Raw genomic sequence first — 21,005 nt, 5'->3', positions numbered from 1 at the left:
GATTCAATATGGAATAGCTTATTTAAAGTAGTGGAGAATAAAATATAATTAATATATAATTAATATAGATTGATTAGGATTGATATTTTTATGGGCCTATTATCATTTTGAAAAGTGTTTAAGGAAATAAGATAAAATAAACCCTTATTCCACCTAAAATAAGGGCAATCAAACGCTACCTAAAACTATAATTAACCCAATTTGTCTCTTACTTGCGATCTGTTTACGTAAGTATCGTCCCGAATTCTACCTGTTCCCTCTGCCTACTTCCGCCGCCCTATGCTCCTCCCCCAACCCCCTTGAAAACCCTAGTGAAGCTGTCTCTAGGGTTTATTTCTCCTCGAAGCTGTCTCCCTCGCCATGGAGGGCCTCGAGATGGAGGGCGAGATGCCCTACCTCCCAGAAGACGAAGCCGCTGGAGAAGACCTCGCCACCGGCGTCCTCGCCCGGTTCCACAGCTCTACTAGGGACGACCACCAGCACCTCTGCGCCGCCGTCGGCACCATGGTCCAGGCGCTGAAGGATCAGGGTATTCCCCTCACCCCCGTCGCTTACTTCGGCGCCACCGCCTCTTCCCTCGACCGCCTGTCCCGCGACCCCGCCTCCGGCTCCGACCCCGTCGCCACCGCGCTGCTCTCCTTTTTCTCCATTGGTCTCCCCAAGGTCTCTTCCGCCGTCCTGAGGAGTAAAGGGGCCTCGGTTGCCGAGATACTGGTTCGGATTCTAGGGTTTGGGTCGCTGCCGGAGGGTGGCGTGAAGGCTGGATTGAAGTGCGTCTCTCATCTCCTCGTGGTTGGAGACAAGGGGAACTGGCCGAGCGTGTCCACTCTCTATGGAGTGCTTATTGGGTTTGTCACGGATCACCGGCCGAAGGTACTTTGAAAACTTTATTGCTTTTTGATATATAAGTACCGAGTTCCGAGTTGTGTATTTCTTTCTGATCCTACGATTGTTGTATTGAAAAGCTCCCACCCTTTTGTGCTTGTTTGATTTTTTGTGGTTTCCATGTATTAAAAGTTTTTTTTTCCCAATATTTTATGTTCTTTAGTGTACAAAACAACAAATTTATCATGCTTTATTTGCCTATGATAAGAAATCTGATATTTCTTGAAAAGTTTCAAAAAAATACGCAACCTATGTGTTAGTTTCATGAATTCATTTTGAGATGTAATAAGTTGGAATATTGAGATTTTTTTTGAATTTAGCAGTGTAAGCCTGTCATCAGTATCTAGCTTATTCACTCTTTCTACTCAATAATTTATTGAAAATTTCTGTTTACATGATGCTTGTGGTCTTTGTGGGACTAGGAGTATAGTTGATGTTGGTTTAACAAATTTCCTACATGTTTTAGATGTCTCTTATTTGGTTTTTCATGACGAACTTCTTTACAAGCCAAATGGCATCAGAAGTTACGAACTTGTGCACTCATATCTGTAAACAATATCATGTTGGGTCGTTGGATTATGTAATTGACGGATAGAGGATTCCTTTGACCTGTTATCCTATTAATCTTTCTTGTTTTATTCTTCTGTAAATTTAACAAGGAAATTAAATGATTGTATCATTTTTATTTTGATTACCTGGCTCTCTGGTACTCCCTATTATTTTCTTTCTGCTTACTACTAATAAATATTTTTAAGATCATTTTATTGTCATTGTATTCTGTTGGGTGGCCAATGCAAATGACTTATTTTTCATTAAAAAAAAGGCTACTTGCACCAAGTTAATATCAAAAGGTTGTCACTGGTGGTGTATTACTTTGTTACTTTTTCTAAGGGCACAGCATAACATGGGTAAATGTTAAATGGATGAACTACAGGTTAGAAAGCAGTCTCATGTATGTCTGCGGGTTGTACTTCAAAGTTTCCAGGGGCTGTCAGTTCTGGTGTCGGCAAGTGAAGGAATCATGGCCATTTTTGAGAGGTTTCTTCTGCTTGCTGGTGGATCTAATCCTATGAGTTCAGCTGCAGAGAGAGAAGGGCCTAGGGGAGCTATGGAGGTCCTATATATTTTGAATGCTTTGAAGGACTGTATCCCTCTAATGTCAATGAAGTCTACAAATGTTATTCTAAAATACTGCAAGCCATTGTTGGATCTGCGGCAGTCAGTTGTTACAAGGAGTATATTGGAGATTTTGCAGTCTCTCTGCAGCAGTCCAACTTCAGAGGTTGCTCCTGAAGTGGTGCTAGATCTGCTGTGTTCATTGGCATTATCCATTACTGATAAGGAAAAATCGGCAGATGGGATGGCATCAACAGCGCGCTTGCTCAATGTTGGTATAAAGAAGGTTTACCAGCTAAACAGGCATATATGCATCGTGAAGCTTCCTATCACATTTAATGCCCTTGGAGGTTGGTTTAGCTTTCAGCAGTTCATGATTTTGGATCTTGACTAGATTATTTGGTAAATAAAATGATCAATTTGTTATTCTATCATCTGACAGAGATCTTAGCGAGTGAGTATGAGGAAGCCATATTTGCTGCTACAGAGGCTTTAAAGGGTTTGATTGGCTATTGCCTTGATGAAAGCCTGGTCCAGCAGGGTGTTGATCAAATCAAGACTAGTGATGGAGGGACAAGAAAATCTGGGCCAACAATCATTGAAAAGATATGTGCCATAATTGAAGGCTTCCTTGGTTATCGCTATAATGCAGTCTGGGACATGTCTTTTCAAGTTCTTTCAACAGCCTTTGATCAATTAGGTAGCCTTTTTAATCGGTATTTTCTTCTGCATGCAAGCCTTCAATGAACGCAGCTGCTAAATCAATTAAATTAGTGGAACTCATAATACTTATGTCCTTTGTCATTTAATAGAAAGTAGAGGCATGCCTTGTATAGAATCTGACATAAGTTTTGCTATGAATAATTGACTAAGCGGTTGCTAGTGGTAGTGGCTTCAGATGCACTTGAAACGGAGTTCCAATTTAGTCACCATGGATCAAGTAACTAATAACATCTATTTCTACATATGCATCAGAATATTAACTTTGGTTGTCAAAATTCATCTAATTAAATTTTGAGTCAGCTTCAACCTTCTTCACCTTCTCCATCTTGATGTGCAGCTAGTTGTCTATGAATGTGTGTTGCATGCTTATCACATTTTTGAATTTGCTATTAAAATCATGCACATAAGTGGAGAACAGTACAAATTACTTCAAAATAAATAGACTACATTCCTAGAGAAACATCAATGTACTTATGAAATTGCACACTGTAAGCTTGAACAAGTTTGAGTAGACTTGCTCTTAGATCAGTAAGTTTTAAAAATCATACTTACAGGATGGTTCATATTAGTTATGACTCTAAACAGCCAAATTTTGCTCCATCTGGCCATGAGAATTATTCTTTGATTTGACCTGGATTTTTTCCTTGTGGTCAAACTAGTTTCATCCAATTATAGCTGGTGATTATCAAAGGTTTTTAAGCGATCTTAGTTTTTATTTTTTAACGAACATGATTAGATGAACAAGGGAGATGACGCGAGCTGCAACAAGGAAAATGGGAAGAAAGGGTTTTTTTCGGGGGGGGGGGGGAGTTTATCATGTCAACTGGATGAATTAATATTGCATTGTGTAGTTTTAACTTAATTTTTGTGTTTTGTACATGCATGTATCTACATATTCATGCATGCATATGGTAACCACATGCAATATTGCACATAAACATACATCTATCTATACTAGAAACAACAGTTTTGAATTTGGAGAATATTTCCTTCTGATTCTATCCATCATTTTTTCGACCAAATATACCCTTACATTATAATGCATAACTAATTGCTAGTTAAATGTTCCAGGGCATTCAATTATAAAAAGAGAATAAAAAGAGAATACTGAAATCCTAGCTGTGAAAAAGGGGAAAAGATAATTGTATGCTGATCACTATTTTTAGGATGCAAGTTTATAGTGCTTTCTCTTCCTCTTTAAACAAACCTAGGTCCATGCTAATTCATTTGTTTTAAAGGGTGACAACACAATTTAAAAAGAGAGCTTCCACTATTCTTTTTAACTCTTATATATGATATAATTTAAAGCTTTATACTTATTTTGTTCAGGATGTTCATTGCATGTGTTTGGTTGGTAGGATATTAAAGTAAAACTTGAGATTGGTACTTTTTGAATCATATATTTTTTTTCTAACATGTTTTCCTCTTTGGCCCTTAGTAAGACTGCTTGGTGCATGAGAATCCATAAAGCTGATCCCAATTAGTTGTGCCAAGGCTGGATTATTATATCTAGGGTATCATTATGAACAGATGCAATTCTGAGATGCATGATTGAATTTTTATAAATTTGTCTAAAAACTATTATATCTTATAATATATGTTGGCAAAATATTACATGTTAGTGTTGTACTTGAATTATGTATAATATATTGAAAAAAGTACTTGGGTCCTATGCAAAATGGTAGTGACAAGATGGTTAGGCAAACACCTCAGTAGCTGCATAGAAAATTGAGGTCAAGGTGGATACCTACTAGATTTACAATTATCTAGGTAGGTTGCAGGCCTAGATGGTTTGTAGCTTACCACCTTGGCAGTGAAGCATGAAATCTCTCTAAGAATGTTGGTGCTCTTTCTATGTGCACCAAGGTAAACTGCTTGAGCACTTTCTCAATGCCCATGATAACACTGAGCATAAGTGGTGGGTCCTCTCAAAGCACTTAGGCAAGCTAATTTTCGGAGAGGACCCTTTCCTAGTTGGTTGGGCATCTGTTTCTCTGTCACAATTGTAGGTACAAGTGTTTGAAGCTTTGTTTTAGTAGATTCAGTTAACATTTTGTGGGGTAAAATCAGTAACTGTTTTTGTACCTCAATATTGTTTCTTAAATCAATTTTTCTGTGGCAGGTGATTGATTAACCTGGTCTGTATATGGAGGGGAAGACTTTTCTGTGTTTTAGAGATTGATTCAGTCATTAAATTCCCCTGTAGACTCCAAAATGTTCATTCAAGTTATCCTCTTTATATTCTGATTCCCTTTTTTCCCCCTTCATCAACTTCAATTTTTCTATCGCCAATCAGTTAGGATCCCTATTCTGTAAGAGAAAATTACCATTTGGTATCAAAGAAATCTACTTTATTGTTTTCAGTTTCCACACAGGATGATTTTCATGATACTAAATTCATGGCTCTATAGGATATGCTGATGATCTCTTTTCGCTAACTATGAAGAGATCTGTTTTTCTAGTACTTCCTCTTTGCTTCTCATTTATTTATCTTTGTAATGTGAGCCATGTGAAGAAGCATGCATGTTGAAGATTTTAAACAAAAATGGTCTTGATCATTACTAAGATCCCATGTAAGACGACATCCATTTGGCACTTGTGGATAAGGATTGGAAAAATCTTCTCATCCCATTGTCATGAGGCAAAGAAAGATGCTTCCTTATGCTGAATATCTTGATCACTGTTGTTTAGCATTTCAAGATTTTCATTACGGTTAATGGTTCATTAGGAATGATTTCATTCTAGACCTTCTTTAGAATGCTGCTCGACTTATTTTTAACCTATCATTCTTAATGGGGAACATTCAGGAGAATCTTCATATTATCTGATGGCCGGAGCGGTTAGGAGCCTTGCAGATATGCAGAAGTTGTCGGATGAAGACTTTCCTTACAGAAAGCAGGTAGTTTTTCCCCATCCATTGCATTTGCTAATGTCCATTGTTTCTTTCTTCTCTCTGTTGTTTTAGAGAAACATTGTTTCTTTCTTCTTAAAATTGAGGTGTTGCACTATAACAATTCTAGATGTTTATGTTGTCTCTTTAATGCCAAAACTGTTTAAACTTCGGATGGTCAAAGTTCGCTATGGATTGTAGCTACACAAGGTGGCAAAAAAACTAATAGTTTAATATTCTTAGATTTTATCTGTATCAGTATAATTATGCTTGCACATGATATAGATCTAAGGGAGTCAAGTCTTGATGGATTTGTGAAAATGTCGGAGGATAATTTTGAAAATTGCTATTCCAAGTCTGGAGTTTGAACCAACTTGTAACTTAAAAGAAGGTTGCTGATGCCTTTCAAAGACGTCAGGGAAGATGAAAGTAGTCTGTTTTATAAGCAACTTCAACTGTTATGTAAGGATTAATGCTATAAATAATTCTTCATTTTACATATTAATTAGTTGTCAAATTGTACACATAATGAAGTAAGCTGAAATGGGTATGCAATCTTATCCTCTTGACCTACAATGTTGGTGCATTGGATGGACAGATTTTTGTTGACATCCCATTTGTCCACTACTAGGTGGTTCCTTACTGATTGTTAGCATTGAAAGTGCAAATCTCGGAACAAAAATAAAAAAGAAGAAGAAGAAGAAGAAGAAAGCATTCATATGCCTGCACAAACTTCCATTATGTATACACTTATACAGTGAGAAATAAGGTCCACAAATCGTGGTATGGGTACTATATTGGTACCTTACTGGTTCAGTAGGTATGGTATGCATTTATATTGAAACAGCTCTCTAGCCATTATTCATAATTTTTATCTCGGTATGCATTGGTATCGGTTGGTATGCTTTTGTACAGATTGGTATAGGGTGGTACATCTTGGTACAATGCCTGTACCTTCTCAAACTTGAGTTTTGTATTGGTTTCTTCTCGGTATATAGTGTATGGTATGCCCCATGCTGAGCGGTGCATTAGACCATGGTGAGGAACAAACTTGGCTGCATTTGACTTGAGGGCAAAGTTGGTTGTGTCAAGGTGAACAACAAAGAACCAGTTTGAAGTTTCCCTATTGTAGAAAATGGCCTTTAGGAGGTGTTTCGTTGGGGGGAGTTGGGGCCTGGAAGGGGAATGGGTATAGGTATTGGTGACTTCCATTCCAGCCCTTTGGTTGGGGGAACGGTCCAATCCCCCCAAAATCTAATCCCAACTCCCTCTCAAGGATTCAAAACTCATTCCGCCACACATCACACCTGTGCCTCACACCCAATGCATCACATGACCATGCATCACACCGCACGCACAGTTTCCAGCAATGTCATCCCAGACTTCTCGCATAGGTGAAGACCCCCCAACCTCGATCACTGGCCTTGCATCTCCGATCGGCTTCAATCGGTGCTCCTTATGGTTGATCAACCGGCTCTTGGTCAGATCGATGGTCACGATGTCCCCGATGGTGCACTCCTAGATTTTTGTCTCCTCAGACTTCAAGGTGTAGATCTCGCCAGTGGCTATGATGCCTAGGGGGATGAAGGGGACTGGGTAGGCAGTGGAGGGGAGGCCGGAGAGGGCGAAGGAGCCAAACTTGTGTTTCTCGTCAAGCTTGGAGGGGACTAGGGTCAGGTGCTCCGCTGGCTGCTTCTACTCATGATGCTTCTTTAGTCCTATCCTCTCAGCTTTGCCAGCTCCTGCTTTGTGGTTAAACTCATTCAAAGCTGTTGGTCTGTCAGAGTTATTTGTGCTCCACACCCCTCCAGTATTTATCTTTTAGTAGAATATAATTTGGGGTGCTAGCTGATGCATATCTGGAATATATTAGATCTGTAATCAAATCTGCAGAATTGATATCTTTTCATTATTATTCATTAATCTGGTTTGATGAAAATGAACTGGAATCTGGAATATAACACTAATTTGAAGGAACTATGAGAAGAGGGTGAAGTTAATGCATTGAGAGTTAAGATGGCATCTGCTGGGCCCATAATTGTTTGCCTATCTGGAGACGTTCAATGGAAAATATTTGCCTTTACATGTAATGCTTATCAATTCATTTAATATTGTATTGTATAATTAGATGCGACTTTAAAAATATACTTAAAATATCAAATCCAGATGACTATCTTGTTTCTGTTTTGTGTGGTTACTTTGTCAACATGCAGCTTCATGAGTGTGTCGGTTCAGCCCTTGGTGCCTTGGGACCTCATGCGTTTTTATGCCTTTTGCCTCTCAATCTGGATGCTGAAGATATATCTGATGCTAATGTTTGGTTGCTTCCTTTATTGAAGCATTACATAGTTGGCGCCCATTTAAGATATTTTACAGAAAAGATTTTGGAAACTGTCAGAAGACTACAGCAGAAATCCCTGAAGGTACAAATCTTTTCATGTAATAAGTTGACGTCTTTTTTCTAGGCAGCCCTATAATAATGAAAATTTGTTATGCTACAGCTTGAAAAGGAGGGACGGGTATATTCAGCTAGGAGTGCAGAAGGCCTTGTATATTCACTGTGGTCTTTGTTGCCTGCCTTTTGCAACTATCCTGTTGATACTAGCAGTAGCTTTAAAATTCTTCAGAAAGTGTTATGTGATGCACTTCGTCAAGAGACTAGTCTGCGTGGCATAATATGTTCCAGCTTGCAGGTCTCATGTTCATGATCCAGATTCGAATACTTTATACCGATTCGAATACTGTAACGGTATAAAATGTGGCTTCTTATCTTGTTTCTTTTTCTGTTTATTTGCATTTGTAGATTCTGATTCAACAGAACAAGGACATACTATCTGGAAACTCTGTTGTGTCTGATGATGAGATATCCAAACCTGAAAGAAAAGCAAGAGATCACTGTACACTTGATGTAGCGGACAAAAATTTGAAGGCAATACAGTCATTTTCTTCAGAGTTTTTATCAGTTTTATCTGAAGTCTTCTTGACATCTTCAAAGGAAAGTGGTGGATGCTTGCAGGTACATTGTTTTCTTACTTTCCCAATTAATATCATATGAGATCTCGCATTTGGCATTGAGTGCAATTAAGATGCTTGTTTTTTCTTTTCAGTATAATATATGGGTATCCATCCATTAATAGCATCATCAGAATTTGTTGTAATCTGTTTTTGCCACCTAGAATTTTACAGATCCCTTGTGCTTTTAGATGTGCATGTCAGAAACTGGTCATGTGAATGGGCCGTATGGATTTATCTTGATCTATATTACCCATATCTACTTTCCAGTTCTGGGTAGACCACCATTTATATTGATGCAAGATGTTCAAGACAATAGTGTACTATGAGAGGTGCCTTTGTTTAATAGCTGGCAAGGTTTTACGTCCCAGCGAACTAGGAGGCATCCTGGCCTTCCCGTCCCATTTTTGTGAGAAAACGGGACCGGGATAGGGTTGGGACTTTGAAACTCATTCACATAGGGAGAGAAGAATAAAGAGGAAAGAAAAAAGGGAAAGATAAAGAAAAGAAAAAAGTGAAAGGAAAGAAGAAGAAGAAAAAAGAAAGAAAGAAATGAAAAGAGAAGAAAAAGAAAGGAAGGAAGAAGAAAAAGGAAAGAAGAAAGAAATGAAGGGATAAGAAAATAAAGAAAAAGGAAAGGGAAGAAAGGAAGGTAGAAGAAAAAGAAAGCAAAAAAAAAAGAAAGAAAAAAATTAGGATAGAGAGATGGAGGATATCTACCAGGTTGTATGATCGAAACCGCTGTCCGGATAGGATGGGATAGTCGAGCGTCCTGTTCCATGGGGAAACCGGGACACTTTTGTCCCATGGGATTTATAACCTTAATAGCCTGTAATTGGTCTATAAGCATTGCCTTTTTTTTCTGTTTCTTGAAGCTGTAAAAATAGCTTTTGAACTCTCCAATTGCGGCTTCTTTAGAAATAGGACATTCATGCCATCCAGTCTTAAAAATAGTATATGCCATATTTGTGTTCCTGCTTGTTGTGCTTGTGGTATGTTAACTTTCGGAAAGTGAATTTTGTGTTTCCCTACCTTCCAGTGTGCAATCCATGAGTTTGCTTCCATATCAGATGAAAGGGTAGTCAAGAAATTCTTCATGACTACCATGCATAAGCTGTTGAAGGTGACTCAGGAAGTGATTAAAATGAAGCAAGATAGCAATTCTAACTCAATGCAAATTGACAGTTCATCTGACAAAGTATCACTCTCACATTCAAGGTATTGACTTACTATGTTTATTTTTAGAAGCTTGCTGAAAACTACTTCATGAAAACCTTAATTGCATTTGTGCAATATTTGATGCTGTACCTGTCATCTCATTGCAGGGCCCTCTTATTGGACTTGGCAGCCGCACTTCTGCCAGGTCTGGGTAAGCAAGAGATTGGTTTATTATTTAGTGCTATCAAGCCTGCATTCCAGGTGCATCAATGTTTGAATACTAGTTTGCTTGTTTGATCTCCAGATTATATGCTTGTAATGACGTTGAGTAATATTTAATTAATTCCAGGATGAAGAAGGGCTAATCCAAAAAAAAGCATATAAAATTCTTTCAGTCATACTCAAGGTTTGACTTTGTTCTCAACATCTGAAATAAAAAGCATTTTCCAAACTTGCCAAGATATCATTAGTTATATTTGATTTGTGATTGCTAAAAAAAAAAACTAATTATATCAATTGATATTCGTGTCAATATGTGTGGTCAGGAATGTGATGGATTTCTTTCAAGTAATCTGGATGAACTACTTGGATTGATGATAGCGGCATTGCCTTCTTGTCATTTTTCAGCTAAACGTCACAGACTTGAGAGTTTATATTTTCTGATTGTCCATATTTCAAAGGTTGGTGATGATAATATTTATGTTTTGATCATTCTGAATTTAAATGCATGTTGATAATTATAGATTCATCATCTTGGAATTTATTTGACTGTGTTATCATAAGAAGCACTAGAAACTGAATAATTACTTTGTTTGCAGGATCCATCAGAACAAAGGAAGAGGGACATTATCAGCTCCTTCCTCACTGAAATTTTACTTGCTTTAAAAGAGGTATTAATAAATCCCCTTACAGGAAACATATCCTCATCTTGTCATCGTCATCATTATTTTAATGTCTGGATTCCGGTTTGCAGTATCTAAATATGTAAACAAACCCAACTGATTTTTCTGCCATTGGCCGAATGCACTGGCACATACTCAGTACTTACAAAGTCCTCTTAAGAACAGTAGGGAGGTTTCTAGATTGTCACAAGTCATTCGTCTGTTTATTTTGATCTAGTATCTACCTGATACCACTGTTTAAGCATGTAAGGGTTATCCATGCATCAAATGTGGGATAACTATATGCTTGACCAACAATTGTTGGTTCTTATTCAAACATTAAGAGCTGCGTGAGGGTCTTAACTCCTTAAATATATTAAACCATGCCACCGTATATTGCATACTTGGGGTGCCTTGTTGATTTTAAAGAATGATCGTTTGCTTAAGAGCATGCACAATATTGAGATGAAGGTACAGAAATATTGCCTTTTCAGACTATAGGTATTTGCAAATTTTGTAGGGATTTTTCTATTTTTTAGAACTGTTGATGCATATTCTACTCTTCATTCTCTTCATGTTATTTCAATTTAGATGTTTGATTCCAATATCCAAATTTGAAAGCTTCTTCAATGGTTACCTGACCAGATGCCATTCTCTTCTTTTCTGATGCTTTCTAGGATCAAATTTGTATTGGTGAGCATGCAATTTTGCAAGTAATTTGATCCATATAACATATTATACAGAAACACAACAGATAAATTGAAAAATTGCTTATAAAAATTTTGAAGCTCTTACTAGCATTGCAGCTGGGATAAATTCAATTGCATGGGAACCTTATTGGACTTTTTTGGGGTAGTTTGGTGATTTATCTTTGCAGTGGAATTTTAGAGACAACTTACTAATTTGAGAATGAGAAGAGGAGTATACTTCCTTGCTAGCCATATAAAGTCTGGATTCCAAATTTGTAAGTACAAGAGTTATTAGGTTCTTAAGGTTAAAACATAACTTGTAGTGTTTAATACACTGAAAAGTCCCTTCTGAAACTTAAACACACACTTGCATTTGATATTGTATGGGTGGAGCTGGCTAGTGGGAATTTCTTGTGTTAGGTGATCGATCTTTTTCAGAAAATGGAGGCAATTTTCATTGTTTTGTTTATTGGCTTGACATCAATTTGCATATTGATTGATCTTAATTGGTCGGTAGTTAGATTTTCCAGGATGTTTTCTTTGTTATATTTCCTGGGTTTAATTGGGCGCTTTTGGTGCTTACCGGTACTGTGGATTGCTAAATGGAGCCGGTGCTATGGCTTTATTGCCATGGCTTGCAATCACCCATTGCTGTCAAGCATTTGTTGGTTACCATAGGGTCTTGCCTGTGGGGTTTCTTTTTCGCTTTATGTGAGTGCATGATTGTTTCTTGCTGTGACTGGACTTTCTTCCCTGCAGCTGCTGGACCTGCTTGCTTGTTGCAGGTTTGGTTAGCCTTTTTCTGATCTTCCTTAATTTATTTTCCAGTTCCTTCATGCTGGCCAGACTAATAATGTGATAGTGCACCACCTTAAGTAAATTTATTTAGGCTGTATGGGTGTATGGATAGTTCAGAACAAGGTATGCTGAATCAGGTACCGCCGGCCGGCCGTGTATCGGCCGGCCGACGGTACAGATCGATACGGTTTCATACCGTACCGAACCGACAAAGGCAAGTGGACCCGAATCGGAAGAAAAAAAGAGAGAGAGAGAGAAATAGAGAGAGAGAAAGAGGAAGAAAGAAAAAGAGAGGGGAAAGAGCCGGCGGGGCCGTCGAACAGCCTCCGGCTGGCCGCCGTGGTTGTCGGAGGGTGTAGTCCATGCGGTGCCGCGGACGTGAAACATGGGCATCGCCCCTGTTTCACAAATTTTTTTAAAAAACCTAGTTTTAAGTGAAGCCGGCAAATAGTTTGCCGGCTTCACGATTTTTGTATTTTTAAATCCCTTAAGTCGGCAACTAGGTTGCCGACTTCATAAGTTTAAAACAAAAAAAAAAATCGAAACAGACGGTCATCTGTTTCGAAAAAGAAGAAGAGACGGCTCCGCCCGCTCGACCGCCCTCAGGCCGTCGGCGTTGGCTCACCGGCCACCGGGGCCCTTGCGACGGAGTCGCCATCCGTCTGGTAGGTCCCTCGCTCCCCTCTGAGCGCTCTCTCTCTCTTTCTCGCTCTCTTGAAAGTCCTATCGGGCGATACGGGGCTCGGAAGCCCTCCGGCGGCCGCAGTCGGCCACCGTCGGCCTCCGACAGCTCCCACCTCCCTCCCTCTCTTCCTCTTTCTCTCTTTCTCACTTTCTCTCTTTTTTTCTTTCGTACCGTCCGTGTACTGAATTTACTGGTCGAATCATGCCGGTTCCCCGCCGGTCCGGTATGATACGGGGTATACGGGCCGGTTCAGCACGGTATGAAAAATCTTGGTTCAGAAGGCTATAATGTTTGAAGTATATATTGAGCGAATAGAGATGTTGACTTCATAGCCACCTGTCAGGCAATGTATCTGCGCACAAGCTCTTGGATAAACTTTCTGTGGAAATTTGGGTCCAATCATGTCCCTGCACTTAGTAAAATGCATAGTGTGTGCATGCACACGTGTACTCTCCGAATTTTCTGTTTGCATGTACATCTCTTTTCTAATGTTACATATTTCCTTTTTATTGTTAGGTTACATGTCTGAGCTGTCCCTGACCACTCCTTATGGATGATATGCAATGTGTATGCTCTTTTTTAGTTGATTGTGGATTCTCTATGCAGGTTAACAAAAAAACAAGAAATAGGGCATATGACTTGCTCGTTGAAATTGGCCATGCATGTGGAGATGAGGACAGGGGCGGGAAAAAAGAAAATCTACAACAATTTTTTAACATGGTACAGTCATTCAGATGCCTTTTCCTTGAATATATGTGCCCAATGGGGAGAACACATAGTTTATCAAGCAGTGGAAGTGTTAAAGCTATTTTTATTATGCTGGTAATTGTCCTGATCTCCCTCTATGGACTCAGATTGCTGGAGGTCTTGCTGGTGAAACACCACATATGATCAGTGCTGCAGTAAAAGGGTTGGCACGCTTGGCATATGAGTTCTCAGATCTCATCAGTGTAGCTTACAATTTGCTCCCATCTGCTTTTCTCCTCCAGCATAGAAAGAATCGTGAGATAATCAAGGTACCTTTCTTTTCCCACATGATTTTTGAGTACTCAATAGGAATCTGGCTACTTCTCTGATGATTATTTCTGGTTCTAACCACATACCATTTTCCCTCTTCTTTGCTTCTCCAGTAGTCGGCTGAGCTTAATATCTGTTATACTGACTGCAGGCTAATTTAGGTCTCATAAAAGTTCTGATTGCCAACTCTAAAGTGGACGGGTTGCAAATGCACTTGAGGGAGATGGTTGAAGGACTATTTAAGTGGGACGATGACACCAAGACCCATTTTAAAGCCAAGGTATCTCTGTTTAAACATGTCTAGATGTCAGTTTTGTTAATGACACCTGAAGTCTATGAATACTGATCTCATACACATGGTCCTTATCTGGGATATCCACAGGGGCTGCACAGTTCTGAGTCACTTTGCCCTGTTTGTCCGATCGATGATTAATTTTTTATGGGTAGCACCAAAGTATTTATGTAGTTGTTTACCCTGGTCCTTTAAAATAGTTAGATTTTCTGGTTTTGTTGTTTGATACACATTGTTGACTCCTGTGTCAGTTCCATACTTTGCATAAATCTGTCTCATAAGGAAATAATCAATTAATCATATTTAGATGATTCTTCCTTCGACTTCATGTTGGATCTGCATGCCTGAGCCAAGTGACTATGCGAAACCAATATTGGAGAACTTGTGACTTGGACTTTACTCACGCTCTACTAATTTTGACTCGGACAAATCAGCTCGGTGACTCTCATATGTATACATACACACGCATATGCATATGCATACACATATGTAAACCTCCTATAGATAACTAAAAAATATATTTAATTGATCTAAACATTCATAATCAATTTGAATTTAATATAATCTAATACTCTAAGAATAAGGATGAATTTATAGATATTATAGATTCAGTAGTAAGGTCATGTCTAAGTTATCAAGTTAGTGTACAAACTTCAAATTAACACAAAAAAAGAAAACATTGAAGTCTTCGTCTTCTTGCTCCTTGCTTGCCATTTAATAGACTTTTAGAATGCGAAAAATCAGTCATTTCAAGTTGTGTTCACAGATGAGTAGGACCTCATTTTCATCACTTTCTTGGCTGTCAACTCCCACAACCATGTCTTCGTGCTCTTGTTTGTTATCCGTATTGTTGTCATCCTCTACTCAGCAATGGCTCGGTGTGACATCTGACTTGGTGATGATTTGGTCTAACTTGGCAACTACTCTATCTAGCCTGGCCGAGTTAAGGTCTTGCGAAAACAAAAATTAAGAACATGATGGCAGCCTTTTTTTTTTTTTTTTTTTTTTGATTTGTTCATTTAAACGAGTTATCAAGACTCGGGCAGGTTTTGTTCATTTCTTAATATCAGTCTAGTTTTCTTGACTTTTGACTTGGTATCCTTATTATTTGACTTGACTTGGCCGAGTCCTGAGTTGACTCACTGTGTTTTCCAACCTTGTGCTGAGCTGACTGACTGGTCGACTTTAAATTTCATATACCTTTTTGAGCAAAATCCCTTTTGGCAAATTTATAAGTGAACCACTTGTGCTAATCAACTGAAACATCAAGGTCACTTGATGGATGCATGTGCCATGCAGACATCAAGATATTCTATTATCTCAATGAGTTATAATCAGTTGTCTGTTTCCTTTTTGAGGAAAATCAGTTCTGTTCCTGGAATTTTATGTTAGTATGCTATTTTCTCTATGATGTTGATTGCACATTGTAGAGGGATTACATTATTAACCACCTCTGAAGGATGAGAAAAATGGGGAATCAACTCCAACTTAGCATGTCATAACACTCACTTCTGTTTCATGTTGTCAGGTTAAGTTACTCATTGAAATGCTGGTGAGAAAATGTGGTTTAGATGCTGTTAAGGCAGTGATGCCCGAAGAACATTTGAAATTGCTGACCAACATTAGGAAGGTATAATTTCTTTGGCTTAATGATGCTCCTATTCTGATTATTGCAGTATACTTTCCTTGATTTTAAATATAAATGACAGACTAAGGAGCGGAAGGAACGAAAAGCCAGATCCGAGGCAGATTCAGAATCACTTCATTCAAGAACGACTATGTCCAGGTAGCATCTCTTAGATGGCAGCTTTTAATTGCAGTTGTCTAGGTTTGTTGTACTGGTTGGTACTGAATCGGACAAACCTAATTGTATTGGTACTGAACTGGTGTATGGTACCATACCATACTAACACTCCATGCTGAACCTTACCGTACTATACTGCATACCGACAGTGTAATAGGATGGTGCCGGTATAGAGTCGGGTACTGAGATGGCAAACCTTAGCTGTTGTATTTAGTGATGATATAGACCAACAAAATTGACTAGACAATCCTCACCCTTATAAAAGACAGCTAACAGAAAATTAAGGGCTTCAATAAAAAAATAACTATGGACTAAAATTTCATTCTTGAACAACAGAAACAGAGGTAGAAATGAAGTTACTGGTCAATTTCATATAAGAATTTGGCAAGGAAAAATTGTAGCAATCCTACTTTCATTGGATGCTAGAAATTTAAGCAGTAATGGATATGTTACTAAGTTTATATCCTGTTACATTTTATAAGTGGGTCCGTTGTGATTGGGGCAACCATATTTTCATAAAATCGTGCATTTGGAACGTTAACTACCCTCATTGATTCCATGTCATATTTTTGTTTGTTGTATGATGCTACTATTCTGTAACAGATACTTTACTAATGTATGGATATGTTCGGTTAATTGTTTTCCTGTTTTCAGGCAAAGTGGATGGAACCATACTCATATTTTCTCTGATTTTGGAGATGAGGATGGGCAAGATGATAGTGATGGAGAACTTGGGGTAGCCAGTGCTTTTTCTAGCCGATGGACCAAGGCTTCCTCTCTTCAAGGCTCAAAAGCTGCTTCTTTGAGGTAAAGAACTATATTCATCTTTTACTCTTTTTTAAAAAAATGCTATAGATTAAACTTGTGCCACACAAGGGAGAGAGTGATGGACCTGGATCCTGAGTTTTATTTAGGAAAATGCTTTATCTCCTGTAAAGCTTCCACGAAAAGACTGCAACTCACAATTTTTATGAACTGCCAAGGGCAAAATTTGGCAATTCAGCCCCAACTTGACAACCGAACCCCTTGTGTCACACTAAAAACTGGGTTTGGACCCCTTAAACGGAGGTTGTTGGGGAAACATAGCAGCAATGTTTTCTTTAGTATGAGGCAGAATTTGTTTGTCAAATGTGTTGAATTGGTTGCGAATCAATGGTATTGTTATGAGTACTTGTATGCGACTTCAAGAGTACAGAGTTGGATTTGCACAATTTAATGGAAAACAAATCATAATCATTATTGACACTGTTCTGTCATGGTCAATTGGTATCTGTATAGGTCAAGCCGAATGCGTCTGGCAGCTAAGAGCTTGCCAGAAGATTTGCTCAACCATTTAGAGGCTGATCCACTCGACTTGCTAGATCGACAAAAGACTAGATCAGCGCTCCAATCATCAACACACCTCAAAAGGAAGCAAGCATCTTATGATGAGCCAGAGATAGACCCTGATGGCCGTCTTGTTGTTCATGAGGATGGTTACAGACCTAAAAAGGAGAAGAGCCTTTCATCAGATCCTGACTCGGATACAAGAAGCTATATTGGCAGCCAATCAATGGTAAGTTCTTCAACAAGAACGCAGAAGAAGCGTCGGAAAACAATGGACACTGGGTGGGCTTACACGGGCAGTGAGTATACCAATAAGAAGGGCGGTGGGGATGCCAAGAAGAAGGATAAACTTGAACCATATGCATATTGGCCTCTTGATCGAAAGCTGCTTAACCGTAGGGCAGAGCGCAAGGCAACTGCACGGAAGGCTATGGTAAGTGTTATGAAGCTCACAAAGAAGCTAGAAGGGAAGAGTGCTTCTAGGATACTTTCTCGCAAGAGGATGAAGCTCAAAAAATAACAAAAAAAGGGAAGCAAGAGCAGGTGAGGTGTTAATACTCACGGTGATTACGATGAACGGATGTAGCCTTGCTTGTGCGGAGGTGTACTCAAAGAGGTCAGTTTATGGTGGATGACCTACAATACTCGAACTTTGATTGTTATACATTTGTTCAACTTAGTGCAGAAAGAGTTGTTCGTGGAAAAATTACATGGGCAACGTGAGTTCTGGAGATAAGTTGAGGTTGTATTTTTTTTAGATTATTATTTTTTTCATTTTTATAGTTTTGAGGAGTGTATCATGACCTTTTAAGTGTTTTAAATTTTGGAGAAGAGTCGTTCATTGCTTCTATTGGTAATATGAGGCTATTTTATATTTCATCAAAAGATCCTGGAAGACACTTCTTGACTGCTTTGCTATGCGATTTTAGTTTGGGGCAAAAAAACAGGGGGAGGGGTGAATTCGACTGGTTTTTGATTGATCTTTGCGCGGAATTTAAATGCATGTTGAGCCTTTGAGGCAGAAACAGTTGTTGAGTCATGCAAAGCTTTCTTTTTCCCCAGTGATCATGTTAATGCTAAGCGACACTTTTATTGTGAAGTGTTCCTTTTTTTTTTTTTGGTAAAATACCCAAAAGATGTCAAAGCAATGCAAAATGCACCCTAAGTATTCCATTCACTAATGATGCTCCAGCACGGAATGTAAAGTGCAAAATTTGGGTTCTGGAAGCCATGCAAATGCTGTTCACAGTTGTCTTTAAGATTTGTGCATCACATGTAGGGCTCACAACGCAGCACAAATTACAAGATAGTTGTGAACAGCATCAGCATGCAAAGAAGCACTTGGTTTCCGTGGGTGCAGTGGGAACGCTATTTCTGCAGTCCAGTACATTAAACCACAGTTGCGGTTCATGCTGTGTGTAGATAATCTTCACTTACGAGGGTGTATCAATATTCATTTATGATAGATAATGGTGTACGCATATATTTGTATCGAACCGCATATAAGCATGGGACTTTAAGGGAAATGTCTGGAACTTGAACTGGTAATCAATACCATCATCAGGCAATTTTTATTCTTTGATTTTTGTTTCCTAGAAAAGGGTGAAATTATAGGTAAAATTCAAACCAAGATCAAGAGCACCACCTTTACCATTTACCGACTTGACAAACTGACACTTACATTAGGGAACATGTAATTTTTAGGTTGCATTTGATAGTTAGCAATCTATCCACATTATCGGTAATTTAAAGTGGGTCTATTGGATTATTGTGTTTAGTATACTTTTTGGATGGTAATCTAAATTATTTGGACAATTTGCATTGTCTCCCATAAGGGATAAGGGATAGCTTTAGAAAGGGGTGCCTATCCAGATTATCATATTTTTGGCAGTGTTGCAATAAAAATTTTAGACAAAATTATCCTTCTAAAAAATCATACAAAATCTGTCGTCCAATCCTCCCTCGTCCCTCCCTCGGCGCCACCCGCGGCTCCTTCACGTACGCCCCCTACCCGTGGCTTTTTCATCTCTCTCTATTTGCTCGTGGCTCCTCCATCTCCTCCCCCATTGTAACTTGCGGCTCATCCACCCCCTCACATGCTCACGGCTCTTCTGCCCTCATTCTCCACCACCCCCCTCGGCTTCTTTATGCCTCCATAGCTCTTCAGTGCACGCCCCCGTATCTGTCTGTGGCTCTTCCGCCCTCATCTCCTACCACCCCCTGTGGCTTCTCCACGCTCGTCTCCATTCCCCTTCGTGCCTACGGTTCTCCATACATTCTGACCCATTACTTCTCTGCGCCACCATCACACCGCATCACTCCCGTCGCTTCTTATTAGGAAAAAAGAAGAGTACCAAGATAAAATTACTGGAGATATTTTGAAAATTTGATTTCGTATTACTGATAATCTGATTGTTATACCAAATATATCAATCAAAATTTCTAGTAATTTTACTGCAACATCACCTGTATGTACCAAATATAGTAATTAATATTACTTATAATTTAATTTATGAGTAATTTATATTATCTTCCAAGATTACTTCTACTATAATCTGATATTATTGATTAAAATATAAAAATAATTTCTCCGCATGTGGAGGTAAGACTCTGTTCATTTGATCTTCCGCATTGGGATGTTCTTTTCTAAATACACGATACAAATTGCTTGAGAGATAGCTGGTTCTAGGAACATGATCTTATGATAGCTTCCATCTTTCTTGGAATCATTCTAGCTTAACCGGGTTGCATTTTCGGGCCTCACATAGCCTTTGTCATGATCTCGCACGCATTGCAGGAAATATTTGGATTTGATAATAATCAGCAGTTTCTTCTGTCTACATTCCATCGTCAATTTTGTAGTGCTTTGAGATTAAGTAAACTTGGTTGTTTGATCCAGATGATGAAACACGGTCCGTTCTTGCTGAGGCAGAGCAGTTCCTGTGCAGCGAAAAGTACTTTCCAATTGAATCCGAATGGGAGCTTCTATTGGTCATCGTCAGCAAGCACGAGTCACCATTACTTGTTTTAGGTACACAATGAAGTAGACATGGCGTGGGAAATCGTTCAAGTATCGGGGAGGTCAAAGCTTTTGTTTTGTTTTGTTTTGTTTTGGAGTGCCAACGATTCTTCTTAACGACCATGTTGGTCAGAAGCATGGAAAACAAAATGTACATGTCGAGGCTTCTGGGAGAGCCGTAGGTCATGGATGTTGGAAGCAGGTACTCTTTTTGCCAAACACATATTTCATGCATCGAGAGAGCAAGTAAAGATCGCAGTTGTTCTTGCATGCTCTGGAGGATGGTGAAAATCCAGAGTTGAAGTAACGGTTTGATAGCATTTGGTGGAATCCAATGTTTTTGGGGGAGCGTGTTGGGAGTTTGGACCCCGCGAGGATCAAAATCTCTCTCCCCCTCTCTCTCAATTACGAGAAATGGACAAATGCAAGAATTTAGGTTGTCATTGGCGTCCTTTTCAATTTTCATGAAATTTAAAATCATTTTTATGTTTTTGTAAATGAAATCAAAACTTATTTGATAATTACTTGAGTTTGGATGATGGTGCTGGTATTTGGCGACGGCGATTGGTGATGGTGGCTAGTAGTTGCGCTGATGGTTGACAAGTGGTTGCAGTGGTAGCCGCTAGAATGATAGTGATGGTAATTATGGATGATTTTATTTTTTTTAAAAAATAAATAATGAAAATTATTTTTTGCCTTTAGTTCTCACA

At 38.9% G+C, this 21,005-nt stretch overlaps 1 protein-coding gene across 1 annotated transcript; it reads left to right on the top strand.

Annotated features, from left to right (window-relative positions):
• The first annotated feature begins 224 nt into the window (after positions 1-224).
• On the top strand, positions 225-18,133 carry LOC105042005 (uncharacterized). Its single transcript, XM_010919102.3, has 19 exons — positions 225-873; positions 1,820-2,351; positions 2,444-2,701; positions 5,532-5,623; positions 7,828-8,037; positions 8,116-8,307; positions 8,418-8,630; positions 9,666-9,844; positions 9,952-10,045; positions 10,134-10,190; positions 10,330-10,464; positions 10,603-10,674; positions 13,444-13,557; positions 13,692-13,853; positions 14,006-14,134; positions 15,675-15,776; positions 15,856-15,932; positions 16,605-16,757; positions 17,229-18,133. Exons 1-19 carry the CDS (start codon positions 361-363, stop codon positions 17,794-17,796), a joined length of 3,852 nt encoding a protein of 1,283 aa, XP_010917404.1. The 5' UTR covers positions 225-360; the 3' UTR covers positions 17,797-18,133.
• Positions 18,134-21,005: the final 2,872 nt, after the last annotated feature.

The sequence above is a fragment of the Elaeis guineensis genome, chromosome 3 (genome assembly GCF_000442705.2).
Source record: "Elaeis guineensis isolate ETL-2024a chromosome 3, EG11, whole genome shotgun sequence".
Lineage (NCBI taxonomy): Eukaryota > Viridiplantae > Streptophyta > Magnoliopsida > Arecales > Arecaceae > Elaeis > Elaeis guineensis.
Note: the sequence above shows the minus strand (reverse complement) of the source record. Positions and strands in the feature narration are given on the sequence as shown.